Source organism: Nicotiana sylvestris, chromosome 2 (assembly GCF_000393655.2).
Source record: "Nicotiana sylvestris chromosome 2, ASM39365v2, whole genome shotgun sequence".
In the NCBI taxonomy this organism is placed as follows: domain Eukaryota; kingdom Viridiplantae; phylum Streptophyta; class Magnoliopsida; order Solanales; family Solanaceae; genus Nicotiana; species Nicotiana sylvestris.
The window spans coordinates 53,043,346-53,066,588 of NC_091058.1; the positions used below are offsets into that span (position 1 = coordinate 53,043,346).

Here is a 23,243-nt window from a genome sequence, read left to right on the forward strand (position 1 = left end):
GGGAAGCGAGGCTCAGATGGTTCGCGCATGTTCAGAGGAGAAGCCTAGATGCTCTGGTAAGGAGGTGTGAGCGGCTGATTGTGGAGGGAACAAGAAGAGGTAGAGGGCGGCCTATGAAGTATTGTGGAGAGGTGATCAGGCAGGATATGGCGAGGCTTCAGATTTTCGAGGACATGATACTTGATAGGAAGATGTGGAGGTCAAGTATTAGGGTTGTAGGTTAGGAGGTAGTTGAGTCTTGCCGTACTTCGTACCTTTGTGAGACTAGTCTGGTAGGGTTTTTGTCTAAGATAGCTAGTGACAATGTTGTATCTTACTATTTCTCTTTTCAGTGCAGGACCTATTTACTAGCTATCGCTTTTGCTTTGCATCTTTCTTCTGGATTTCATATTGTCCCTATTTTTCCTATGATTTTTTGTGGTGATACTAATATTGTCTCCTTTTGTTTTTTTTGTTTTTTTGAGCCGAGGGTCTTTTGGAAACAGCCTTTCTACTCCTTCGGAGTAGGGGTAAGGTCTGCGTACACACTACCCTTCCCAGACCCCACTAGTAGAATTTTACTGGGTTGTTGTTGTTGTATTAAGAAGGAACCATTATTGTGGTGGTGACAATAGCAACATATGACAAGCAATATTAGCACTAATTAGGTTGATGTACTACCTCACTTTTGTTTCTATAATATTCCTTAATAAATATTTACAGAAAATTGTCACGACCTTAACTAGGGATAATCACGAGCTCGTGGAGGGCTTGATCTCTCAAAACGAATAAAACTCAACGTAACATGTTTGTTTGTTGGGCGTACGAACAAAATACCACATTAATATATGAAAGTCTGAAAAAATTGGAAGATTACATATAAAACATATGAGTCTCTTAATAATATGAGATCTTTTGAGAAAAATAGTACAAAACATACAAGCAATTTATATTATCATAACATTCACCAATTATAACACAAACACAATGCACTCTAACTATTATACCACTTAAATCTCACTACATTACCAAGAATGCTAGCTCGACAACACTGTTACTCAGCCTTCGATCTCTGATTTGACTCTTGAATCTATAACATATAAGATAGAAAGAGCGAGTCCACCCGTTTAAATATAAGGGACAATTTCTTTTCATTTCTGGTCAAGTTCAAAAAGAAGTTTTGCTCTGTATCCCTTGAGACTTACCTTGGCAATTCAAATTTTATGGTTTTGATAAAACTATTCAGCTTCTTGATTTTCCAAAATGATTAAAAGTAGTAGGATAAAGTGTTAACATCAAAATTGAGACCAAGAGAGTAGTAACAAGCTTGAGTTTCACCTCTATATATGGGCTAAAAGTTCGAGCAGAAATCCAATGAATATTTAGGGAGAATGGGCCAGATCCAACCCAATTGGATCTGAAGAAGAGATTCGATTTCACATCCCTTGGCAACTTTTACAATCTTTAGAGCCTGTTTGGACATAAGAATTTTTTCACTTTTTTTCGAAATCAGCGTTTTGATCGTAAAATTTTTAATTTTTATTTGAAGATGCATTTTGAAGTTTTTCAAACATTTGAAAAACTCCAAAAAGCTATTTTTCAAAATTCACTCGGATACTCACAAAACTTCAAAAACAACCCAAAATTATATTCATGTCCAAACACAACTCAAATTTTTAAATACCATTTTCACTTAAATTTTTTTTTTTGGAATTTTACTTATGTCTAAACGCGTACTTAGTCATTAGTAATTTTCTTTTCAGTCATTTCGAATTCCACTTTAAACCATGAAACAAAATCAAAAGAAAAATGAAAATCTAGGCCATATTGGTTATTCTGCTATACTAACATAAGTACAGATTGTTCTTTGAAGTTTAACTATGAAACTTGGCCCCCTTTATGTTTAGAATTACAACTACTGAATTTTATGTACTCATTATGAATTACAACATAATTCAACCGAGAGGTTGTGAGTTTGAGTCTCCCCAAGAGCAAGGTGAGAAGTTTTTGGAGGGAAGGATGTCGGGGGTCTATTTGGAAACAGTCTCTCTACCCTAGGGTAGGGGTAAGGTCTGCGTACACACTATCCTCCCCAGACCCCACTAAGTGGGATTATACTGGGTTGTTGTTGTTGTATTATGAATTACAACATGCTCAATATTTATAGAAGTAGCAACACTCCTATTCCTCATGACCTGTAATCCAGCTGTATATTTTCTAAAGAGAATAATTATTTATTTTCATTAGCTCATCAGAGTATTACAAAATGTACTACAATAAAATAAAATAAAAGAATGAGATATTTCGCGCGTGAACAATACGCGATGGCGGTGGTCTAATTGAATTTTGATTAAACAAGCTTATGGATGGGTCAATCTTCTTTTTGAATGAATAAAAAAGTTAATGTATAAAGTTGCACATTCCGGTGGGTGGCTCACGACTTAAGTCTCCATCTTTACTCTGCTACTGGGATCGGTTGATTTTTCTATAATTTGTAAGTCTCACGTCTTCTGTTCTTTTGAACTTGAACTCGTATTTCTTGTTTCTGCTATTAAGGGTTTTTTTATCACTGAAATAAAAACAAGGAAAATATTAAGAAAAGGAAAAAAAGGCCTGACCTTTTTGTCTTTTTGAGTTAATGTTGTGTAAACTGTGGAAAGGGCTGTCCTTTTTATGTGATTCTTGAGTTTATTGATTTGTTGAGAAATTATGGGTATCACCTGAATTCTGTGGTGCTTCTGAGGATTAGTGATTGCTTGCTGTTGCTCTGGTTTGGTATTTGCTGGTTCTCTTTCTCTATATATTTTTTTAAGCTACAAAGTTGTTTGTTAAGTTTGAGTGTGTTTATACTATTGGGGCTAGGAGGGTATGAAAGTGGAGGCTTTGGCCAAATAAGCTTGATTTAAGGTTTTTTAAAATTCTTTTTTTGCCTATTAATTTGTATTTGGGTTTCCCATTTGGGGTGTTATGGCTTTAAGGATCAAGCCTTTTCATATTTGAGTTAGATTTTAACTCAAATCTATGCATATAACCATGGTATCTTTGTGCCGGTGTACCTGAATGGTGTGCTCTTGTGTTCATTTCTCAGAATTTTTGTGTTATAAGATGTGGTTTTGATCAAGAAGAGAAAGGAACATTGTACATTAGTGATAGGGAATTTAATATTTTTGGTTCTTGATGTTGTTTTAAACAAGATAAAAGATGCAAAGAGTAAGGCTATCAACACATCAGGCTCCAGTGCACAAGTTAGGGGATTCACAAAAGACCTGTCCCCAAAGTTTAGGTTAGCTGCAATGTGTTCCGCTCTGCTTGATCCGTCTCTTGAGTTCCAATCGTGGCTTAAAGGAGAGCCTCTAATTCCTGGACTTCCGGATGATGTTGCTCTCCATTGCCTCCTCCGGATACCAGTGGATAACCACATAAACTGCAGGGTTGTTTGTAAGCGATGGTATTCACTTTTCGGCAGTAAAGAGCGATTCTTTACGCTTTGGAAGGAGCTGGGTTTTCATGATCCATGGCTCTTTGTCTTTGCCTTTCATAAATCTACTGAAAAAATTTTGTGGAAAGTTTTTGACCTTAACAACTTTTCCTGGCACACAATCCCTGCTCTGCCGTGCAAGGAAAAACTTTGTCCCTATGGGTTTAGATGTGTCGCCTTGCCTCGTGAGGGTGTTCTCTATGTTTGCGGTGGAGTGGCCTCTGATGATTGTCCCCTTAATATGGTGTTGAAATATGAAGTCCGAAAAAACAGTTGGACTATTATAAAGAAAATGATCACTCCAAGGTCCTTTTTTGCTAGTGGAGTTAATAATGGGATGATTTATGTTGCTGGGGGAAACAACTCAAATCTTTATAATGAGATCAACTCTGCTGAAGTCCTGGATCCTGATAAAGAGACTTGGCATCCTGTTGCTAATATGGGGGTGAACATGGCTTTATACTCTTAATGGTAAGCTTCTGACGACAGAAGGCTGGTATTGGCCCTTTTTAGTTGTGCCCAGGGGCCAAATCTATGACCCTAAAACAAATAATTGGGAGGAAATGGCTTCTGGACTACGAGAAGGTTGGACTGGTCCATGCATTGTGATTTACGGACGTTTATTCGTTGTGTCAGAACATGAACGAACAAAACTTAAGGTTTATGATACAGAAACTGACTCCTGGGATATAGTAGGAGGACTCCCGTTACGTGAACAGATATCCAAACCGTTCTCTGTAGATTGCTATGGCAACCAGATTCTTATTGTAGGTCGAGACCTTCATATTGCTGTGGGACATATCACGAGGCTACAGCAAAAAAATCAATCGGTTAAAAACTGCAGCTTTGCTGTTACCTGGCAAGTGGTAGATGCTCCTGAATCCCTTACTGATTTTACACCATCAAGTGCACATGTTGTATTTTCTTAGCTTCCAGTTTGGATACTAGCAATTACATTAGACTGCCAAAAGTTAGAAACTTAGAATGATGAGGGCATGTGTAAGTTTGGAACACCTTGCATATTTTCTGACAAGGTCCCATAACACTGGAAACATTGAGGAAGAAGTATCTTCTGATTTAAAAATGCATCAGTCTCTTTTCTTTTTCTTTTTCTTTTTCTTTTTTTTTTCAGTGGATCCTGTCTTCCTTATAATAGCAAATCAAGAGTTGGTTGCGACTATCTGCAAACCAAGTTTAGTAAAGTTTGCTTTAATCATGCGGTTGATTGTGCTTGTTTTGACAGGGAAATGAAACTTCGTTGCTGTTATGCCTGACATCGTATTTCGTCTGCTTTGCAATTTGCTCATTTAGTCTGCAATTGAAAAAAAAATCCTTGATAAGATTAGATTACTTTTTTCTTTGTTAACACTGTTAAGTGAGGTGACTCTTTTACAATTTACATAAAATTAAGAAACAACTCACTTCTTTCAATTTAGAGAGTAAAGTGTTGTACTTACTATTAATCCTCGAGACTGATTGTAAAACAAAGAGTAAAGCTAAGATAGTTGCAAAAACAGAATGTTGATAAGCCGATAGAGTGATAACCTGGAAATATTTTAGTAGACTTTCCGTTAAATGATTCAGTTAAGTTTCGCATTAGTTACGGGTATGCAGTAATAAAATTATCTATGCTTAATTCTTTTAGACATTAAGTCACATAATCTGGAAAAGAAGAAAATTCTGCGACATCCTACTTTTATCCTTTGAAATAAATAAAAAAACATTCTCTATCTTATTTATGGGTCCATCTCATATGAAGGAAAGACAGCTTCCTTTGGCAAAGTATGCACCGTCCAAATCCAAGTTTGTCAAACAAATATTTATGTGGCAAGGAAAGTCAAAAGGGAAGGAAGACAAGTTTGATTTACTATTTTTTTATGTCACCCATGACATCTCTGAGAGGCTCTTCACCTCTATAAATAAGGAAGTATTCCTTCCTTTGTAATACACATCAACAAAGAGAGAAAGAAAGAGTGAGACATCACAGACAAAGTATAAGAAAATAGTCTGTAAGAAAAATAAAGAGTGTAAGCGATATTGTTGTAAGTTGCGAATATCAAAAGATGATTATTTCTTTTGAGTGTTGTAGTGGTCTTTGGAGTTTTTTTACTCGGACCTACAAAGTGTAGAATTCCTTGCTATAGTGATATCAGTTACTCCTCTCGGGCCGTGTTTTTTTTCCTTATTCAAATGGGTTTTCTACGTAAAATTCTTGGTGTCGTTGTCATTCTTTTATTCTTGTTAATTAGCGTATCTCAGTGCTACACTATTATTTCGCTTTTATTACCGTGAATATTATTTCTGTGGGGGTTTATTCCCAACAACTGATATTAGAGCATAAGTTCCCTCGTTCGCAGAAATACTATTCACTGTCGGTAGTACTATACTCGGTGAAAAAAAATGTCCGGAGAAAAGTACGAGATAGTAAAATTAAGCGGAGATAACGGTTTCTCAACATGACAAAGAAGAATGAGGGATCTGCTCATCCAAAAAAGGTTACACAAGGTATTAGATACTGATGCCAAAAAGCCTAATACCATGAAAGCTGAGGATTGGGCTGAGTTGGATGAAAGGGTTGCTAGTGCAATTAGGTTGCACTTATCAGATGATGTGGTAAATAACATCATTGATGAAGACATCGCATGTTGCATTTGGACAAGGTTGGAAAGCCTATACATGTCCAAAACGCTAACAAATAAATTATACCTGAAGAAGCAGCTATACACCCTACACATGGGTGAAGATACGAATTTTTTGTCAAATTTAAATGTATTTAACGGACTAATCACATAGCTCGCCAATCTCGGAGTGAAAATCAAGGAAGAAGATAAAACCATGTTGCTATTGAACTTGTTGCCGTCTTCGTACGATAATTTGGCAACAACCATCTTACACGGTAAGACTACAATTGAGTTGAAAGACGTCACATCGGTTCTTTTACTCAATGAGAATATGAGAAACAAACCTGAAAATCAAGGACAGGATCTCATCACAAAAGGTAGAGGCAAGAGTTATCAAAGGAGTTCGAGCAACTATGGTTGATCCGGAGCTCATGGGAAGTCTAAGAACCGATCCAAATCAAGAGCCAGAAATTGTTACAACTGTGATCAACCAGGTCACTTCAAAAGAGATTGTCCAAATACAAGGAAGGGCAAGGGTGAACCCATTGGCCAGAAGAATACGACAACAAAACCGTTATGGTACAAAACAACGATAACATTGTTCTCTTTATAAATGAGGAAGAGGAATGCATGCACTTGGCATGTCTAGAGTCGGAATGGGTTGTTGATACAACAACATCTTACCATGCCACACTGCAAAAGGAATTTTTTGCAGAAATGTAGCAGGTGATTTTGGCACTATGAGAATGGGTAATACGAGTTACTCAAAGATTGCGGGGATTAGTGACATTTGTATCAAGACAAATGTCGGATGCACATTGGTTTTAAAGGACATACAGCATGTACCTGATATGCGGATGAACTTGATCTTGGGAATTGCTTTATACCGAGATGGATATGAGAACTATTTTGCAAATCAAAAGTGGAGACCCACCAAGGGATCATTGGTGATTGCAAAGCGAGTTGCTCGTGACACATTTTACAGAACAAATGCAGAAATAAGCCAATGAATTGAACGCGGCACAAGGTGAGATTTCTACAAATTTGTGCCACAAAAGAATGGGTCATATGAGCGAGAAGGGATTGCAGATTCTTTCCAGGAAATCACTTATTTCTTATGCCAAATGTACAACGGTAAAACCTTGTGACTACTGTTTATTTGGTAAGCAACATAGAGTGTCATTTCAGACATCCTCTGAAAGAAAATTGAATATACTTGATTTAGTATGTTCTGATATTTGTGGTCCAATGGAAATTGGATCAATGGGCGGCAACAAATATTTTGTTTCTTTTATTGATGATGCTTCACGAAAATTATGGGTTTATATTTTGGAAACCAAAGATCAGGTGTTCAAGTTTTTCAGAAGTTTCATGCTCTGGTGAAAAGGGAGACAGACTAAAAGCTGAAACGTCTCCTAAGTGACAATGGAGGTGAGTACACTTCAAAGGAATTTGAAGAGTACTGTTCGAGCCATGGGATCAGACATAAAAAGACAGTTCTTGGAACCCCACAACACAAAGATATAGCTAAAGATGCACCATTGTGAAGAAGGTGAGAAGCATGCTCAGAATGGCTAAATTGTCTAAGTCATATTGGGGTGAAGCAGTTCAGGCAGCTTGTTACATGATCAATAGGAGTCCATCAGTTCCATTTGCATTTGACATCCCAAAGAGAGTTTGGACCAACAAGGAGGTGTCCTACTCGCATATGAAGGTGTTCGGTTGCAGAGCTTTTGCACATGTACCAAAGGAGTAGAGAACAAAGCTGGATGATAAATCTGTTCCCTGTATATTTATTGGATATGGAGATGAAGAATTTGGATATAGATTGTGGGATCTTGTAAAAAAAAAAAGGTCATCAGAAGCAGAGATGTATTATTCCGAGAAAGTGAAGTTGGAACTGCTGATGATATGTTAGAGAAGGCCAAGAATGGTATAATTCATAACATTGTTACTACTCATTCTACTTCTAACAATCCTACAAGTGCTTAAAGTATGACCGAAGAGGTTGTCGAGCAGGGGGCGACCTGATGAGGTTATTGAGCAGGGGAGCAACTTGATGATGATGTCGAGCAAGTGGAGTACCCTACTCAGGAAGAAGAACAACCTCAACCTCTAAGGAGATCAGAAAGGCCAAGGGTAGAGTCATGCAGGTATCCTTCCACAGAATATGTCCTCATCAATGAAAGGGGATCCAGAAAGTCTTAAAGAGGTGTTGTCCTATCCAGTAAAAAACCAGTGGATGAAAGCCATGCAAGAAGAGATAGAATCTCTATAGAAAAATGGCACGTACAAGCTGGTTGAACTTCCAAAGGGTAAAAGACCACTCAAATGTAAGTGGGTCTTTAAACTCAAGAAAGATGGAAATGGCAAGCTGGTCAGATACAAAGCTCGATTGGTGGTTAAAGGCTTCGAACAGAAGAAACGTATTGATTTTGACAAAATTTTCTTACCTGTTGTTAAAATAACTTCTATTCGAACAATTTTGAGATTAGCAGTTAGCCTAGATCTCGAAGTGGAGCAGTTGGATGTGAAAACTACATTTCTTCATGGAGATTTAGAATAGGAGATTTATATGGAACAATCAGAAGGATTTGAAGTAGCTGGAAAGGAACTCATGGTGTGAAAATTGAATAAGAGTCTTTATGGATTGAAGTCGACACCAAGGCAATGGTACATGAAGTTTGACTCATTCATGAAAAGTCAAACATACATAAAGACCTATTCTGATCCATGTGTATACTTCAAAAGAATTTCTGATAATAACTTTATTATATTATTGTTGTATGTGGATGACATGTTGATTATAGGACAAGAAAGAAGCTGATTGCAAAGTTGAGGAGAGATTTGTCCAAGTCATTTGATATGATAGACTTGGGCCCAAAACAACAAATTTTAGGGATGAAGATAGTTCGACAGCGGACAAGCAGAAAGTTATGGCTATCTCAGGAGAAGTACATTGAACGTGTACTGCAATGCTTCAACATGAAAAGTGCTAAGCCAGTCAGCACACCACTTGCTTGTCATCTGAAGTTGAGCAAGAAGATGTGTCCTACAACAGTGGAGGAGAAATGGAACATGGCTAGAGTTCCTTATTCTTCAGCAATCGGGAGCTTGATGTATACAATGGTGTGCACCAGACCTGATATTGCTCATGCAGTTGGTGTTCTTTCCAGATTCTTTGAAAATCCTGGAAAGGAACATTGGGAAACAGTCAAGTGGATACTCAAGTACCTAAGAGGTATTGTAGGAGATTGCTTGTGTTTGGAAGATCTGATCCAATCTTGAAGGGCTACACGGATGCTGATATGGCAGGTAATCTTGATAATCGTAAATCTACTACAGGATACATGTTCTCATTTTCAGGGGGAGCTATATCATTGCAGTAGAAGTTGCAGAAGTGTGTCGCACTCTCTACAACTGAAGCATAATATATTGCCGCTACTGAAGCTGGCAAGGAGATGGTTTGGTTGAAATGGTGCCTTTGAGAGCTTGGATTGCATCAAAACGAGTATGTCATCGATTATGACAGTCAAAGTGAAATAGACCTGAGCAAAAACATCATGTATCATGCAAGGACGAAGCATATCGGCGTAAGATATCCCTAGATTCGAGAAAGAATAGAGGATGGATCAATACATGTCAAAAAGATCCATACAAGTGAGAATCCTTTCGATATGCTAACCAAGGTGGTACCAAGACACAAGTTCGAGCTATGCAAAGAACTTGTCGGCATGCACTCAAACTAGAAACTTCGGTGTTACCTCCTTCAGGTGCATGGGACTTGAGGGGGAGATTTTATGGGTCCATCCCATGTGAAAGGAAGACAACTTCCTTTGGCAAAGTCTGCACGTCCAAATTCAAATTTGTCAAATAAATATTTGTGTGGCAAGGAAAGTAAAAAAGGGAAGGAAGACAAGTTTGGTTTACTATTTTTTGATGTCACCCATGATATCTTTGAGAGACTCTTCACCTCTATAAATAAGGAAGTATTCCTTCACTTGTAATACACACCAACAAAGAGAGAAAGAAAGAGTGAGGCATCACAAACAAGGTATAAGAAAATAGTCTGTGAGTAAAAATAGAGTGTGTGAGCGATATTGTTGTAAGTTGGGAATATCAAAAGAGGATTATTTCTTTTGAGTGTTGTAATGGTCTTTGGAGTATTTTACTCGAACCTACAAAGTGTAAAATTCCTTGCTATAGTGATATCAATTGCTCGTCTCGGGCCATTGTTTTTTTCCTTATTCAAAAGGGTTTTTCACGTAAAATTTTGGTGTTAGTGTCACTCTTTTTTTTGTTAATTACCGTATCTCGGTGCTACATTGTTATTTCTCTTTTATTACCATGAATATTATTTCTGTGGGGGTTTATTCCCAACACTTATCATTTATCTAAAGATACCGAGGTAGAAGTTGGTTATATGAAAGAGAGGAGGAATGAACTTCTCAAATAAATGCCATAGGTGATAGAAAAAATGATTAGAGAAGGATGTAGATTTGTAAGTGAAAAATATAGCAGAGAATGAGGCAATTCTTGAAATTTCCTGACTGATTGACTGCAATGCAACAACTGCAATTTTTTATAAGCAAAAAACATAGGAAACTTAGGCTAAAAATTAGGATCTACTCCACAAAGTTTCCTCCTAAAAATAAGATAACAAAACCATGTTAAACTACTTCCTAAGGACTAGGACAAACCTAAAAGATATGAGTTTTATTTACTAAAACCCTCCCTTAAACTGAAAGCTTTCAAGCTTCAATTTATCTTCAATTTCTTGAGTTATTCCATGGTGCATAGTCTCAATAATCTTCTCAAATTTTGGAAAGAATGTAACTTAAGAGGTTTAGTGAAAAGATCCGTCAATTGGTCTTCATTCCGGCAATATTTTGCTCTATTGTTCCTTCATTGTTGAGATCATTCAAGAAATAGTACTTCGAGTCAATGTGCTTGCTTATTCCATGTGGCACCGAGTTCTTTGACAAATTGATGGCCGAGTTGTTGTCACAGAAAATTGTAGTGTTGTTTCTTGTTTGATTTTAGTTCTTCAAGAATTCTCCTTAACCAAACAGCTTGACAAGCACAAGTTGTAGCAGCAACAAATTCAGCTTCAGTTTTTGACAAAGTGCTAATTGATTGCTTCTTAGAAGACCATGAAACAACTCTTGTGCCTAACATAAAAACATAACCTGAAGTGCTCCTTTTGTCGTCTTGATCTACTACATAATCACTGCCAGTAAAACCAATCAAACCAAAATTTTCACCCTTCTTGTAGAACAAAATACAATCATTAGTTCCTTGTAAGTAACGAAGGATTCTCTTAGCTGCTAGCAGGTGAATTTCAGTTGGGCTCTCCATGTATATGCTTATGAGACTTACAACATACATGATGTCGGATCTTGTAGCAGTAAGATACATCGAACTACCTATAATTTTCTTGTAGAATGTGTTGTCCACCTTCTTTCAGCTTTCTGCTTTGCATAGCTTCAAGCCAAACTCAATTAGAGTGATGGCGGTATTGCAATTTTGTATCTTGAAATTGTCCAAAATTTCTCACACATACTTCTTTTGGGAAATAAATATTCCATCATCTGATTATACTACTTCTAATCTAAGAAAATAATGCATCTTACCAAGATCAGATATTTCAAACTCATCCATCATAGACTTCCTGAAATCGGCAAACATGATACTATCATTCCCAGTAAATATAAGATCATCAACATATAAATACACAATGAGCATTTTTCCAAGTTCTCCATGTTTAACTAAAAGAGAGTGTTCATATGGACATTTCAGAAAATCAACTTTTAGAAAGTAATCCTCGATGTGGCTATACCAAGCTCGCAGAGCTTGTTTTAGTCCGTAAAGAGCCTTTTTCAATTTGTACACCTTATGCTCATTTCCATTTTTTGTAGAACTTGGAGGTTGTTCTACAAATAGTTGATCTTCCAAGTGCCCGTACAAAAATGCCGATTTGATATCTAATTGGAAAATAGGCCAAGAATTCTGTGTCGCTAATGCAATCACCAATATGATTATATCGTGTCTCGCAACCGAAGCAAATACTTCTGGGTAGTCATTTTCATACTCTTGTTTGTATCCTTTAGCCACTAAGCATGCCTTATACTTGTCAACTTCACCATCTTCTTTCAACTTTGTCTTGAATATCCACTTCACACCAATAGTTTCATGCCCTTTTGGAAGATATGATTGCTCCCATGTGCTCTTTTATTCAATATCATTAATTTTGTCATCCATAGCTTTCCTCCATTTCTCCTTTTCTGCAACATTTTCAAAAGTTGTAGGCTCACTATCTGCAAATAATACAAAGTAGGAAAAATCGTCTTCATTTACATAAATTCATGTTACCTAATAATCCATCATCCATGTGGGCCTTTTGCGAGCACGACGAAAAGACTCGTCTGGTGCATCAATTTCTTCCAAGCTAAAGGTGAAATTTCAGCAGCTGTTGGAGTAGAATTTTCAGAATTTTAGGGTATTGCAGCTGCTTCTTCGACTTGATTATCAATTAAGATTGGAATAGATTGTTGCATATTCCAATCCCAAGAGCTTTCTTCATAAAAAATAACATCTTTGATGGTCACAACCTTCTTTGTCAATGGATTGAACAGCTTGGATACCTCGCTAACACCAGAAAAGACACACGTCTCGCTTTTGTCATCAAGCTTCTTCCTCTTCTCGTCTGGGACATGTGCATAGCCAATGCAACCAAAAAATTTAAAATAATCTATAACAGGTTTCCTTCTACTCTGAGCCTCCTCTGGAGTCAAGTTTTGAACAAAACATGTTGGACTTCTATTCAAAACATGAATACTCTAATTTACTGTTTCTTGATAGAATGTCTTTGGAACTTTTCCTTGAGCTAGCAAGCTTCGAACCATGTTGAGTATGGTTCTATTCTTCCTCTCTGATACCATTTTGTTGCGGTGTATGCGACGTTGTGAGCTTTTTTCTAATATTATGAGTCCCACAAGATTCTTCAATCGCCTTAGAGCAATATTCGCCTCCATGATCTGTTCGAAAGCTCTTAATGGTATTTCCTGTCTCATTCTCCACATGAGCTTTGAAGCTTTTAAATACATTAAAAGCCTCTGATTTTTTCTGGAGAAAATATACCCAAGTCTTCCTAGAATAATCGTCAATAAAGGTAATAAAATACCTTTTGCCTTCATTAGAGATTGGTTTTATTGGCTCACATATGTCAGAGTGAACTAACTCCAAAACATGCTTTGCTCGCCATAATTTGCTTTTCGGGAATTGAGATCGGTGTTATTTGCCAACAACACATTCTTAACAAATTTGATAAGGAACAGTAATTTGAGGAGGGCCTGTGACCATATTTTTTTTGTTGAAGTGTCTTCAATCCTCCAAAACTCAAATGACCATAACGAAAATGCCACAACCATGAGGGATCCTCCACTTTCGTGATCAAGCAAGATTGAATACTATATATATTTATTGGAAATAATCTGTTGGAACTCATTTGAATTATTGCAATAGCTCCTCTCGCATGGTCATAAATTTCTCGCTCACCCTTCTTAAAGAGTGTTTGGATTGACTTATTTTAAGTGCTTATTGACTTTTAAGCACTTTTCTAGTTTGTGTAGTGTTTGAAAATGATAAAAATTGCTTAAAAGCATGGCATGAAAAGTACGAAAATAAGTCAAAAGCTAAAAGTTGGGTATTACCAACTTATAACTTTTGGCTTTTAGCTTAAAAGCTACTTTTAAAAGCCAATGCAAACACCCTCTTAATCGTAATGTCATAACCTTTCTCTTGCAACTAACCAACATTCAGTAAGTTACTTTTCAATTCAGGAACATATAACACATTAGAAATTGTTTCCACAAAACCATTTTTGGTTTTAATCTTGATGTCACCTTTTCCCGTTGCATCCACAATAGAACAATCACCAAAACTAACTTTAGAACGGAAGCCTTCATTTAAATAAGAAAAGCAAGACTTACTTCCAGTCGTGTGATTAGTGCAACATGTGTCTAAATACCAAACATCTCGCTCGGGTTCCTTCTCTACTTGAATTACCATTAACAAGGTCTCCCCTTCCTTGTTTTTCGTGTAATTGGACTTTTCTTCTTTTTCTTTGTCATTAGGCAGTCTAGTATAACATTCAGATGCATAATGACCAAATTTATGACATCTATAGCACTCTACCTTGGATTTATCATGATCTCGACCCCTGCCTTGAGATTGGTCATTATTTTCTTTGAAGTTCTTGCCGGAATCTCTACCTCCATGATCTCATGTTCCTCTACCTCTACCCCTTCCTCTAGAACTAGAAAAAGAAATAAAATTAGAAGCCTTCAAAGTATGCTCATCGGAAGTTGAACTACGATTCATCTTCTGCTCATGCACCAATGAAGAGCTTTGCAAGTTGTCAAGCGATAGTGTATCTATGTCTTTTAACTCCTCAATAGAGCAAACACCATAATCATTCTGCGACATCAGAGAGCGCAATATCTTTTCCACTATTATGACATCACACATGTTCTCACCATGAAATCGCATCTTGTTGTATATCTCCATAATTCTAGCACAATAGCTACAGATAGATTCTCCTTCCTTCATCTGCAAAGTTTTTAAGTCCCTCCTCAAGGTTTGAAACTGTGCTCGCTTTACACTTGTTGTTCTCTGAAGCCATAGATGAAGAATGAGTTTTTTTGTTTTTGCGTAACTCTCTCACAAATTTTTTCTCTTTTCTGGATCTAACCTTGCTCTTGATACTAAGATAAATGAATTTTGGGCCTAACTCCACCCAAAGAGCTAGCTTATGAGGTTAGACCATATAAGAATATCAAGGACCACAGACACAGAGACATTGTGGGACCATGTGTAGAACACACTATACAATGACATAGGAGTTCAATTTACATACATGAATTTTACACTTCAGCTTACACAATTTACTTGCTATAATAGGTAAAAGTAACATGTCATTTATATTGTCAATGTATAATGTGTATGCATATGATTCACAATTTGATGACCACCAAATAATTAATCACGCCGGGTATAATTTAGCAAAGCAAACTAATTTAATGCAAGTACAGCACTATTAACTCCGTCTCTCCTAAAACTTGGTGTGAGTTGCAGTATTCTCAAATTCCGCTACTGGTCAACTCTCTTCGTTCACTCCAACTCAGATATCAGGAGAGATAGAGAGAGAGGGCAAAGGAGAATAGGGAGGAATGGGGGTAATAACAACGGCAGTGATAGCAATAGCAGGTGTAATTCTTGGTTGGATAACCATAGAGATTGCCTGCAAACCTTGTCTCGAAAAGGACCGAGAAGCCATTGATCAAAACCTCAATCCCGACTATGGCCCTGATGATGACATCCGGTCCCCTTTAAATGCAAACCCAACTGAACAGTCTGCTTCAACTTCTGCTACTGCCGTCAAAATTGTCTGATCCTGTGCTAAGCATTCTCTTGCTGGGCTCGTCACTTCCCTAATTTCCTCGATTGTCCACTTACGAAATTTTAGTTTTGTGCTTGTTTTACATTATTTGATTTCTTGAGAATTCATATTTCAATATGTTCTGGACTTCTATCCATGGTTCTGTTTTTCTGTATAATGAATGAGGAAAATTATTCTATTGAAAGACATCATTTCCCTCTGGGTGAACTTAGAATAAAATAAAGAAAAAGTACTTGTTCTCGTGCTTCAAAGGAGTACATATATGAAGAGCTTTACAGTGGTGAACGACTACAAAGACAGTGACAATGGGAGTCTCCCAAGTCAATTACACGGAAAATTTTATTTCACGGATATTCTACGCGAGATTGTTGTAAACTTGAGGATTGTTCTTGTCTCGTTCCAGATACTCCCTATCTATGAGACTTTCGATCCTTTTCTTCAAGTCAGCTGGTTTTACAGGGAACTTAAGCTACATCACCAATATGTAACAGATTCAAGAAAAGAAAAAAATGAAGAAAAAGAACAGACTGATCCTTCCTGCCTCCCCATCCCATTTGCCAGATAAATCAATTGGATCCGGAGGTCATAATTTCAACATTTATAATAGTGAAAAACAGATGAAATAAAATGGAGGATCAATTAGAAACCCTGAGATAGAAGCAATAAAAACTTACGCAAGATCAACCAACTGTTTTGGTCTCTTTGTTTCCGCTCTCAATATAAGCATTATACATTTTCACTACTTTGCAAGTCAAAGAGTAGTAGCCTTTTAGTCGTATAGGAGCCATTGGCCTAAATAGAAGTTAAAGTACACTCTCCAATCTCCACTCAAATGCTTTCTAATAATATTTCATATTCTTCATTTCTGCTCCAAATAGAAGGCTCAATGTTATATTACTATTATCCTTGTTGATAAATTATTTGCCTTCAAAAAACCATAGTGCGCTTTTGAGAACATGATATAGGTATAGCTGACAGTAAGACGACTACAACATGATTTTGATTGTACTTAAATTCATTCAAAGCTTAATTTATTGTTAAGCCTGTCAATAAGGAACTTGAGACAGTTCTATTTTTACTCAGCTTGCCAATATCTTTTAGCATCTGGCTAGGAGTGCAACACTGTTTAGATCGAAGGCAAGACACCCATAGGGAAAACTGATAGGTTTTAAGTAAACGGGTTTTCTTTGTGGAGTTCATGCATCTCCGGAGCTTGCACTAGATCCATTTGTCACGACCCAATTTCTCCCTCCGGGAATTGTCGTGATGGCAGCTAGTCTCTACGACAAGGAGGGTTTTTTGATTGGCTTATTAAAAGTAGTTTATAAGCTAAAAGCCAAAAGCCATAAGTTGGTAGTGCTCAACTTTTGGCTTTTGGCTTATTTTTGTACTTTGTATGTCTAAAAGTAAGTGATTTTAAGCACTTTTTATCATTGACAAACACCACACAAACTAAAAAAGTGTTTAAAAGTCAATAAGCACTTAAAATAAGCCAATCCAAACACCCTCTAGGTAAGCCTAACACTTTGCGAAAATGAAATAAAAGCATGAACATTAACTACTAACAGTGATAAATATCTAATACGCAACTGAATGTCACTTGACATATACAATTATCACCTATGAAATGTATCAAACAATTCCCAAAACCCGGAATACCGTCCGAGGATCTGCGGGCGCGTGCAGATGTACCTTGAAGTCTCCAATAAGTAGTAGCGACTGCAACGCATGATGAGACTGGTAAGATGAACCTGGATCTGCACACGGAAAACATATGCAGGAAAGGGCATGAGTACACCATAATGGTAACCAGTAAGTGCCAAGCCTGACCTCGGTCGAGTAGTGACGAGATCAGGTCAGGGCCCTACTGGTATAAATATAATGAAATAAGATAGAATGAAATATCACAGTAAAAATAAATACGGAAATCTAACAGGAATAGAGTCAATGAAGGACAACAATTCATAACACAGTGATAACAACGGGGGATCTCCTAGGATATCATCTCGTAGTCCCAAACATAAATGTGCAGGGGGGGGGGGAATCTCCCAGAATACCGTTCTGTAGTCCAAAAATAAATATGCAGTGCTGGGGATCTCCCAGAATACCGTTCCGTTGTCCCAAAGTAAATATGCAGTACATGGGATCTCCCAGAATACCGTTCCGTAGTCTCAAAGTAAATATGTAGCTCATCCAACAGAAATAACAGATACAACAAGAAAATCCTACATTTCGACTAAGTTCAAGTCAAGGAAAGCAGGTAATTTCACTAAGCATGTTGCACAGAGTTTAGATAGGTAGTTAAAATACGTAGTCATGCTAATCTAAACTAAACAGGATAATTACATATGCTACTGTAGCTCAAATAAGAAAAAACAGGTTATGACTTAGTGAAAAACAGAGTTTTACAACAAATAGTCTATGTATGTACTCGTCACCTCAAGTACACAGCGCTCACATATCAAAACAGTTCTAAATCCTAAGAGGAGTTCCCCCACACAAGGTTAAGTAAGCCACTTACCTCGAACCAAGCTCTAATCAATACGTCACAATGCTCTTTCCATGAATATCTGACCCCGAATAACCCAAATCTAGCCAAAATCAACTACATAACATAAATATAACTACAAGAAACCAATCTAGCTAATGAAATCAAAGCTAAGCCAAGAAATTGGAAAATCACCCAAAAAGCCTCCCCGGGCCCACGTCTCGGAATTGGGTAAAAGTCACAAATTATGAACAACCATTCACTCACGAGTTCACGCTTACCAAAATTATCCAAATCCGATGTCAAAATCCCAATCAAAACTCAAAATCTTAGTTGAAGAACTTCTTTCCATTTTTTCCCAATTTTCACCCCTAATCCGAAATTAAATGATAAAATTAATGATAGATTGGTGGAATATAACCAAAATCAAGTTAAGAATCATTACTCAATTGATATCTTTGAAAATCCCTCAAAATCTCGTCCAAATCCGAGCTCCCAAACTCAAGTTTTGATAAAAATGGCTAACCCTCGTTTTTGAAATGTTTATACTGTCTGCCCAGATTTCTTTTTCGCCAACGTTGCCACTCTCTCGCTTTCGCGTAACACAAAACTTTATTGATCAAATATTCCTCTTACGCGAATGCGAATGTCCTCTCACAAATGCGTACCTTCTGTTTCCTGAAGCTTCGCGAACGCGACCAATTCTACACGAATGCGTAGAACAATCCATAGGGGTCCGAGTTGTTCCATTTCCTCTATGCGAATGCGATGCCATTCATGCGTTCACGATACACTGATGGACAAACCTTCGCCAATGCGTCCCTTTTTTCGCGAACGCGAAGAGAAATTTCCCCTTCTGTCTTAGCTCTTCTTCGCGAACGCGGGCTCCCCTTCGCGAGCGCGAAGAACAAACTTCTGCAACAAATACCAGAAAAATCAGCTATCTTTCCAAAGTCCAAAATGACCCTTAACTACCCGAAACCAAACCACATTCGATTGACCCCAAATTTTGCACAAAAGCCATGTTTAACACTACAGACCAACTTCAACTTCCGAAATCGGAATCCGACCCCTATATCAAAAATTCCACTACTGGTCCAAATCTTTAAAAAATTGACTTTTGCTATTTCAAGCCTCAATGAGCTACGGACCTGCAAAACACAATCCGGACACGCCCCTAAGCCCAAAATCACCCACGGAGCTAACGGAATTGATGGAATTCCATTCCAGATCCGTCTTCACACATTTCCAGCCACAGTCTAAATTCTAAGACTTAAGCCTCCGTTTAAGGACTAAGTGTCCCAAAACACTCCAAAAAACAAAACAAAACCTCCCGACAAGTTACAATAGCAGAAATAAATAGGGGAAAAACAAGTAATAGGGGATCGGGGCTATAACTCTCAAAACGACCGGCCGGGTCATTACATTTCCCCCTCTTAAAATAGTCGTTCGTCCTCGAACGAGCATAGAGACATACCTGAAGTGGTGAAAATGTGAGGATAATGGCTGCGCATATCCTGCTCTGTCTCCCAAATCGCCTCCTCGACCGGCTGACCCCGCCACTAAACCTATACTGATGCAAGTTCTTTGACCTTAGGTTTTGAAAACCTGCCTGTCCAAAATAGCCACTGGCTCCTCAACATAAGATAGATCCTTGTCCAACTGTACTGAACTGAAATCCAACACATGAGATGAATCACCGTGATACTTCCGGAGCATAGAAACATGGAATACTGGATGAACTCCTGCTAAACTGGGAGGCAAGGCAAGCTTATAAGCAACGTTCCAATTCGCCGCAACACCTCAAATGGACCAATGAATCTTCTGCCCAGCTTGACCTTCTTTTCGAACCTCATGACGTTTTTCATAGGCAAAACCCGGAGTAACCTGCTCTCCAACTATGAATGCAACATCACGAACCTTCCAATCTGTATAACTCTTTTGTTTGGACTAGGCCGTGCGAAGTCTATCCTGAATCACCTTAACCTTCTCTAAAGCATCCTGAACCAAGTCCGTGCCCAATAATCTGGCCTTGCCCGGCTCGAACTAACCCATTGGAGACCGACACTGCCTACCATACAGAGCTTTATACGGTGCCATATGAATGCTGGACTGATAACCGTTATTGTAGGTAAACTCCACAAGGGGCAAGAACTGATACGAAGAACCCCAAACTCCATCACACACACACACCGAGCATATCCTCTAGAATCTAAATAGTGCGCTCGGATTGTTAGTCCGTCTGATGGTGAAATGTTGTGCTCAACTCCACCCGAGTACCCACCTCATGCTGTACGGCTCTCCAGAACTGTGATGTAAACTGCGTACCCCTATCATAGATGATAGATATCGGCACGCCATGAAGTCTAACAATCTCACGGATATAAACTCGAGCCAACTGCTCGGAAGAATAGGTAGTCATCACAGGAAGGAAATGAGCTTACTTGGTCAGCCTATCCATAATCACCCAAACTGCATCAAACTTCCGCTGAGTCCGTAGGAGTCCAACAATGAAATTCATAGTGATCCACTCCCATTTCTACTCCGGAATCTCTAACTTCTGAAGCAATCCACCCGGTCTCTAATGCTTATACTTTACCTACTGGCAATTTAGGCACCAAGCAACATACTTCACTATGTCTTTCTTCATCCTCCTCCACCCGTAATGCTGCCTCAAGTCTTGATACACCTTCGCGACACCCGGATGAATAGAGTATCACGAGCTATGAGCCTCATGAAGAATCAACTCACGCAAATCATCCCTGCATCCTTAATGCACCATCATCCCCAATAGTGACCTCCTTAGCATCACCGTGCTGGACTGTGTCCTTAAGGACAAACATATGGGGGTCATTATACTGATGCTCCCTAATACGATCATAAAGAGAAGACTGAGAGACCACACAAGCCAATACCCGACTAGGCTCAGAAATATCCAATCTCACAAACTGGTTGGCTAAGGCCTGAACATCCAACGCCATGGGCCTCTCTACTGCTGATAGATATGCTAAACTCCCCAAACTCTCTGCCCAACGACTTAAAGCATCAGCCACCACCTTGGCCTTCCTAGGGTGGTATAAAATGATGATATCATAATCCTTAAGAAGCTATAACCACCTCCTCTGGTGAAAATTAAGATCCTTCAACTTGAACAAATGCTGCACATTCCGGTGATCAGTGTAGATCTGACAAGGGACACCATACAAATAGTGCCTCCAAATCTTCAAGGCATGAACAATAGCAACTAACTCAAGGTCGGGACATGATAGTTATTTTCATGCATCTTTAGTTGTCTGGATGCATAGGCATCACCCTACGGTCCTGCATCAACATCGCATCGAGGCCAACTCGCGACACATCACAATAAACTGTATAAGACCCCCAACCTGAAGGCAATACCAAACTGGGTTGTTGTTGATACCCAATTTTTTTCTCATATTTTTCAAATATACATATATACTTTCAAATAGTGCACATGCATCATCATTTGATTTATAAGCATGCACAAGTATTTTTCATAATTTTTAAAAGAGTTTAAATCAATTTATTTCTGCATTTTATTATATAGATATTCAATAATTAGCCTCCAAATTATTTTTTATGATGATTCAATCATCTAAATATATCATTTATGTCAATATGAGGTTTTAAATATTTTTTATTGCATTTCTTATAATTACATTTGTATTTTTAAGGCTAAATTGCACATCTTTGCAATAATAGCCCATATTAATGTATAATTACTTTATTTATGCATAAAATAATTTTTTATATTTTAAAAATGCTAAATAATTATTTTAAATCATTTCAGTGCACAAATGATATTTTGTTATCTATTTATCACTTTTATAAATTATTTATGTTAAATATTGGGTATTTAAAAACTAGCCTAAAAACCACCCATTTTTGGACCAATTGCTGGCCCAAAACTAAACCCTAGCCCAATAAATCTCAAGCCCAAACCAAACACCCCTTTATAAAACCCAGTCTATACCTATTTTATACGACCCACCCCGTTTATCTTTAATCCCAATCGTTGATCTCACAAGATCAACGACCCCAGTTCACTCCCTCTCTTTAGTTATCCAAACCCTAACCATTCTCACCTCCCGCCTCCCTAAAATCCTCTCTACTCTCTCTTCTTCTCTGAGAAACCCTAGCCGTCGCCTCTCAAAACCCTACCCTAATCCTTCCCTAGCCGTCGCCTCTCAAAACCCTCCCTAATCCTTCTTCTAATGGGATTTCCCTCTCATCTCCTTGCCATATTAGTATCTTTCCGCTTCTTGGTATTTCTCCATGGTATTACTTAGTACTTGCCTAAACATGGCAAGTACTATCTCTCCAATTCTGTCCAAATGAGTTCGATTTCTGGAATCGGGACTGTATTTCGTCTACACACGTTTGATTCTGTATTATGTGAGTTCGATATCGTTTGGATTTCTGGGATTTACACCTTTTCCTAAAAACTAGTGTTTACCGAATTTCTCTCTTAAATCAATTTCAAAATTGATTTGCATGTTTCTTTCCTTGTTTCTTGTTTATTTTACTTCCCTAGTCTTCCTTGAACTATTTCTGATCAATTTCTCTAGTGTGAGCACTTCCTTGGGTTCTTGAAGCCCTTGGGAACTCTGACACACTAGGGATTTGGGTTTTGTGTGCTCAACTTTGATACATGGCTAAATCGCTTACCATTGGTCATGTTGTATCTTTGAACATGGGCTTCTAGAGCTATTGTGATTTGAAGGCCTGGCCTGTCCAGTTGTATTTGGGCCTGCTGTAGGCTCCCTATAGTTACTTATTTTGTAATTCATTCATTAAATTCTGGTGTGTAATAATTAATTATAATAACAATTCTGGTGTATTAGTAAAAATAGGAAAGGGTTTGTATTTTATATTTGCAACAAATTGGGTAGAAATCCTGCCTATAGGTTCCACACTGTGCTATTACATGTTCAGTTGTCGTGTGTTCGAAATCATGCTTATAGGTTCAACAATATGTTATTTCATGTTCAGTTATTGTGTGTTAGAAAGCATGCCTATAGGTATCCTATTATGTTCAGCCATTATATGTTAGCAATCCTGCCTATAGGTTCAATATTTGGTTTAATCGCATTAGAAACCATGCCTATAGGGAATTGTATATTCAATGTGTATGCAAACCTCATTCACATGTTACTCTGTTTACAAATTATAGAAATCATGTCTATATGATCTAAA

The 23,243-nt window shown here is 37.8% G+C and overlaps 2 protein-coding genes and 1 pseudogene across 2 annotated transcripts; 2 read left to right on the forward strand and 1 right to left on the reverse strand.

Moving 5' to 3' along the window:
- Positions 1 to 3,050: 3,050 nt before the first annotated feature.
- LOC104240855 (F-box/kelch-repeat protein At1g30090-like) lies at positions 3,051 to 4,564 on the forward strand (annotated as a pseudogene).
- Positions 4,565 to 11,082: 6,518 nt separating this feature from the next.
- LOC138884921 (secreted RxLR effector protein 161-like) lies at positions 11,083 to 11,496 on the reverse strand. The gene has a single exon (XM_070165789.1). It carries the CDS (start codon positions 11,494 to 11,496, stop codon positions 11,083 to 11,085), a length of 414 nt encoding a protein of 137 aa, XP_070021890.1.
- A 3,695-nt stretch (positions 11,497 to 15,191) lies between these two features.
- Positions 15,192 to 15,655, forward strand: LOC104240854 (outer envelope membrane protein 7). The gene has a single exon (XM_009795746.2). It carries the CDS (start codon positions 15,309 to 15,311, stop codon positions 15,528 to 15,530), a length of 222 nt encoding a protein of 73 aa, XP_009794048.1. The 5' UTR covers positions 15,192 to 15,308; the 3' UTR covers positions 15,531 to 15,655.
- The last annotated feature ends 7,588 nt before the right edge of the window (positions 15,656 to 23,243 follow it).

What these genes read in the sequence shown, in the direction of transcription:
- LOC138884921 (XM_070165789.1), bottom strand. Translation starts at nt 11,496, where the DNA reads ATGTATCTTACTGCTACAAGATCCGACATCATGTATGTTGTAAGTCTC.
- LOC104240854 (XM_009795746.2), top strand. Translation starts at nt 15,309, where the DNA reads ATGGGGGTAATAACAACGGCAGTGATAGCAATAGCAGGTGTAATTCTT.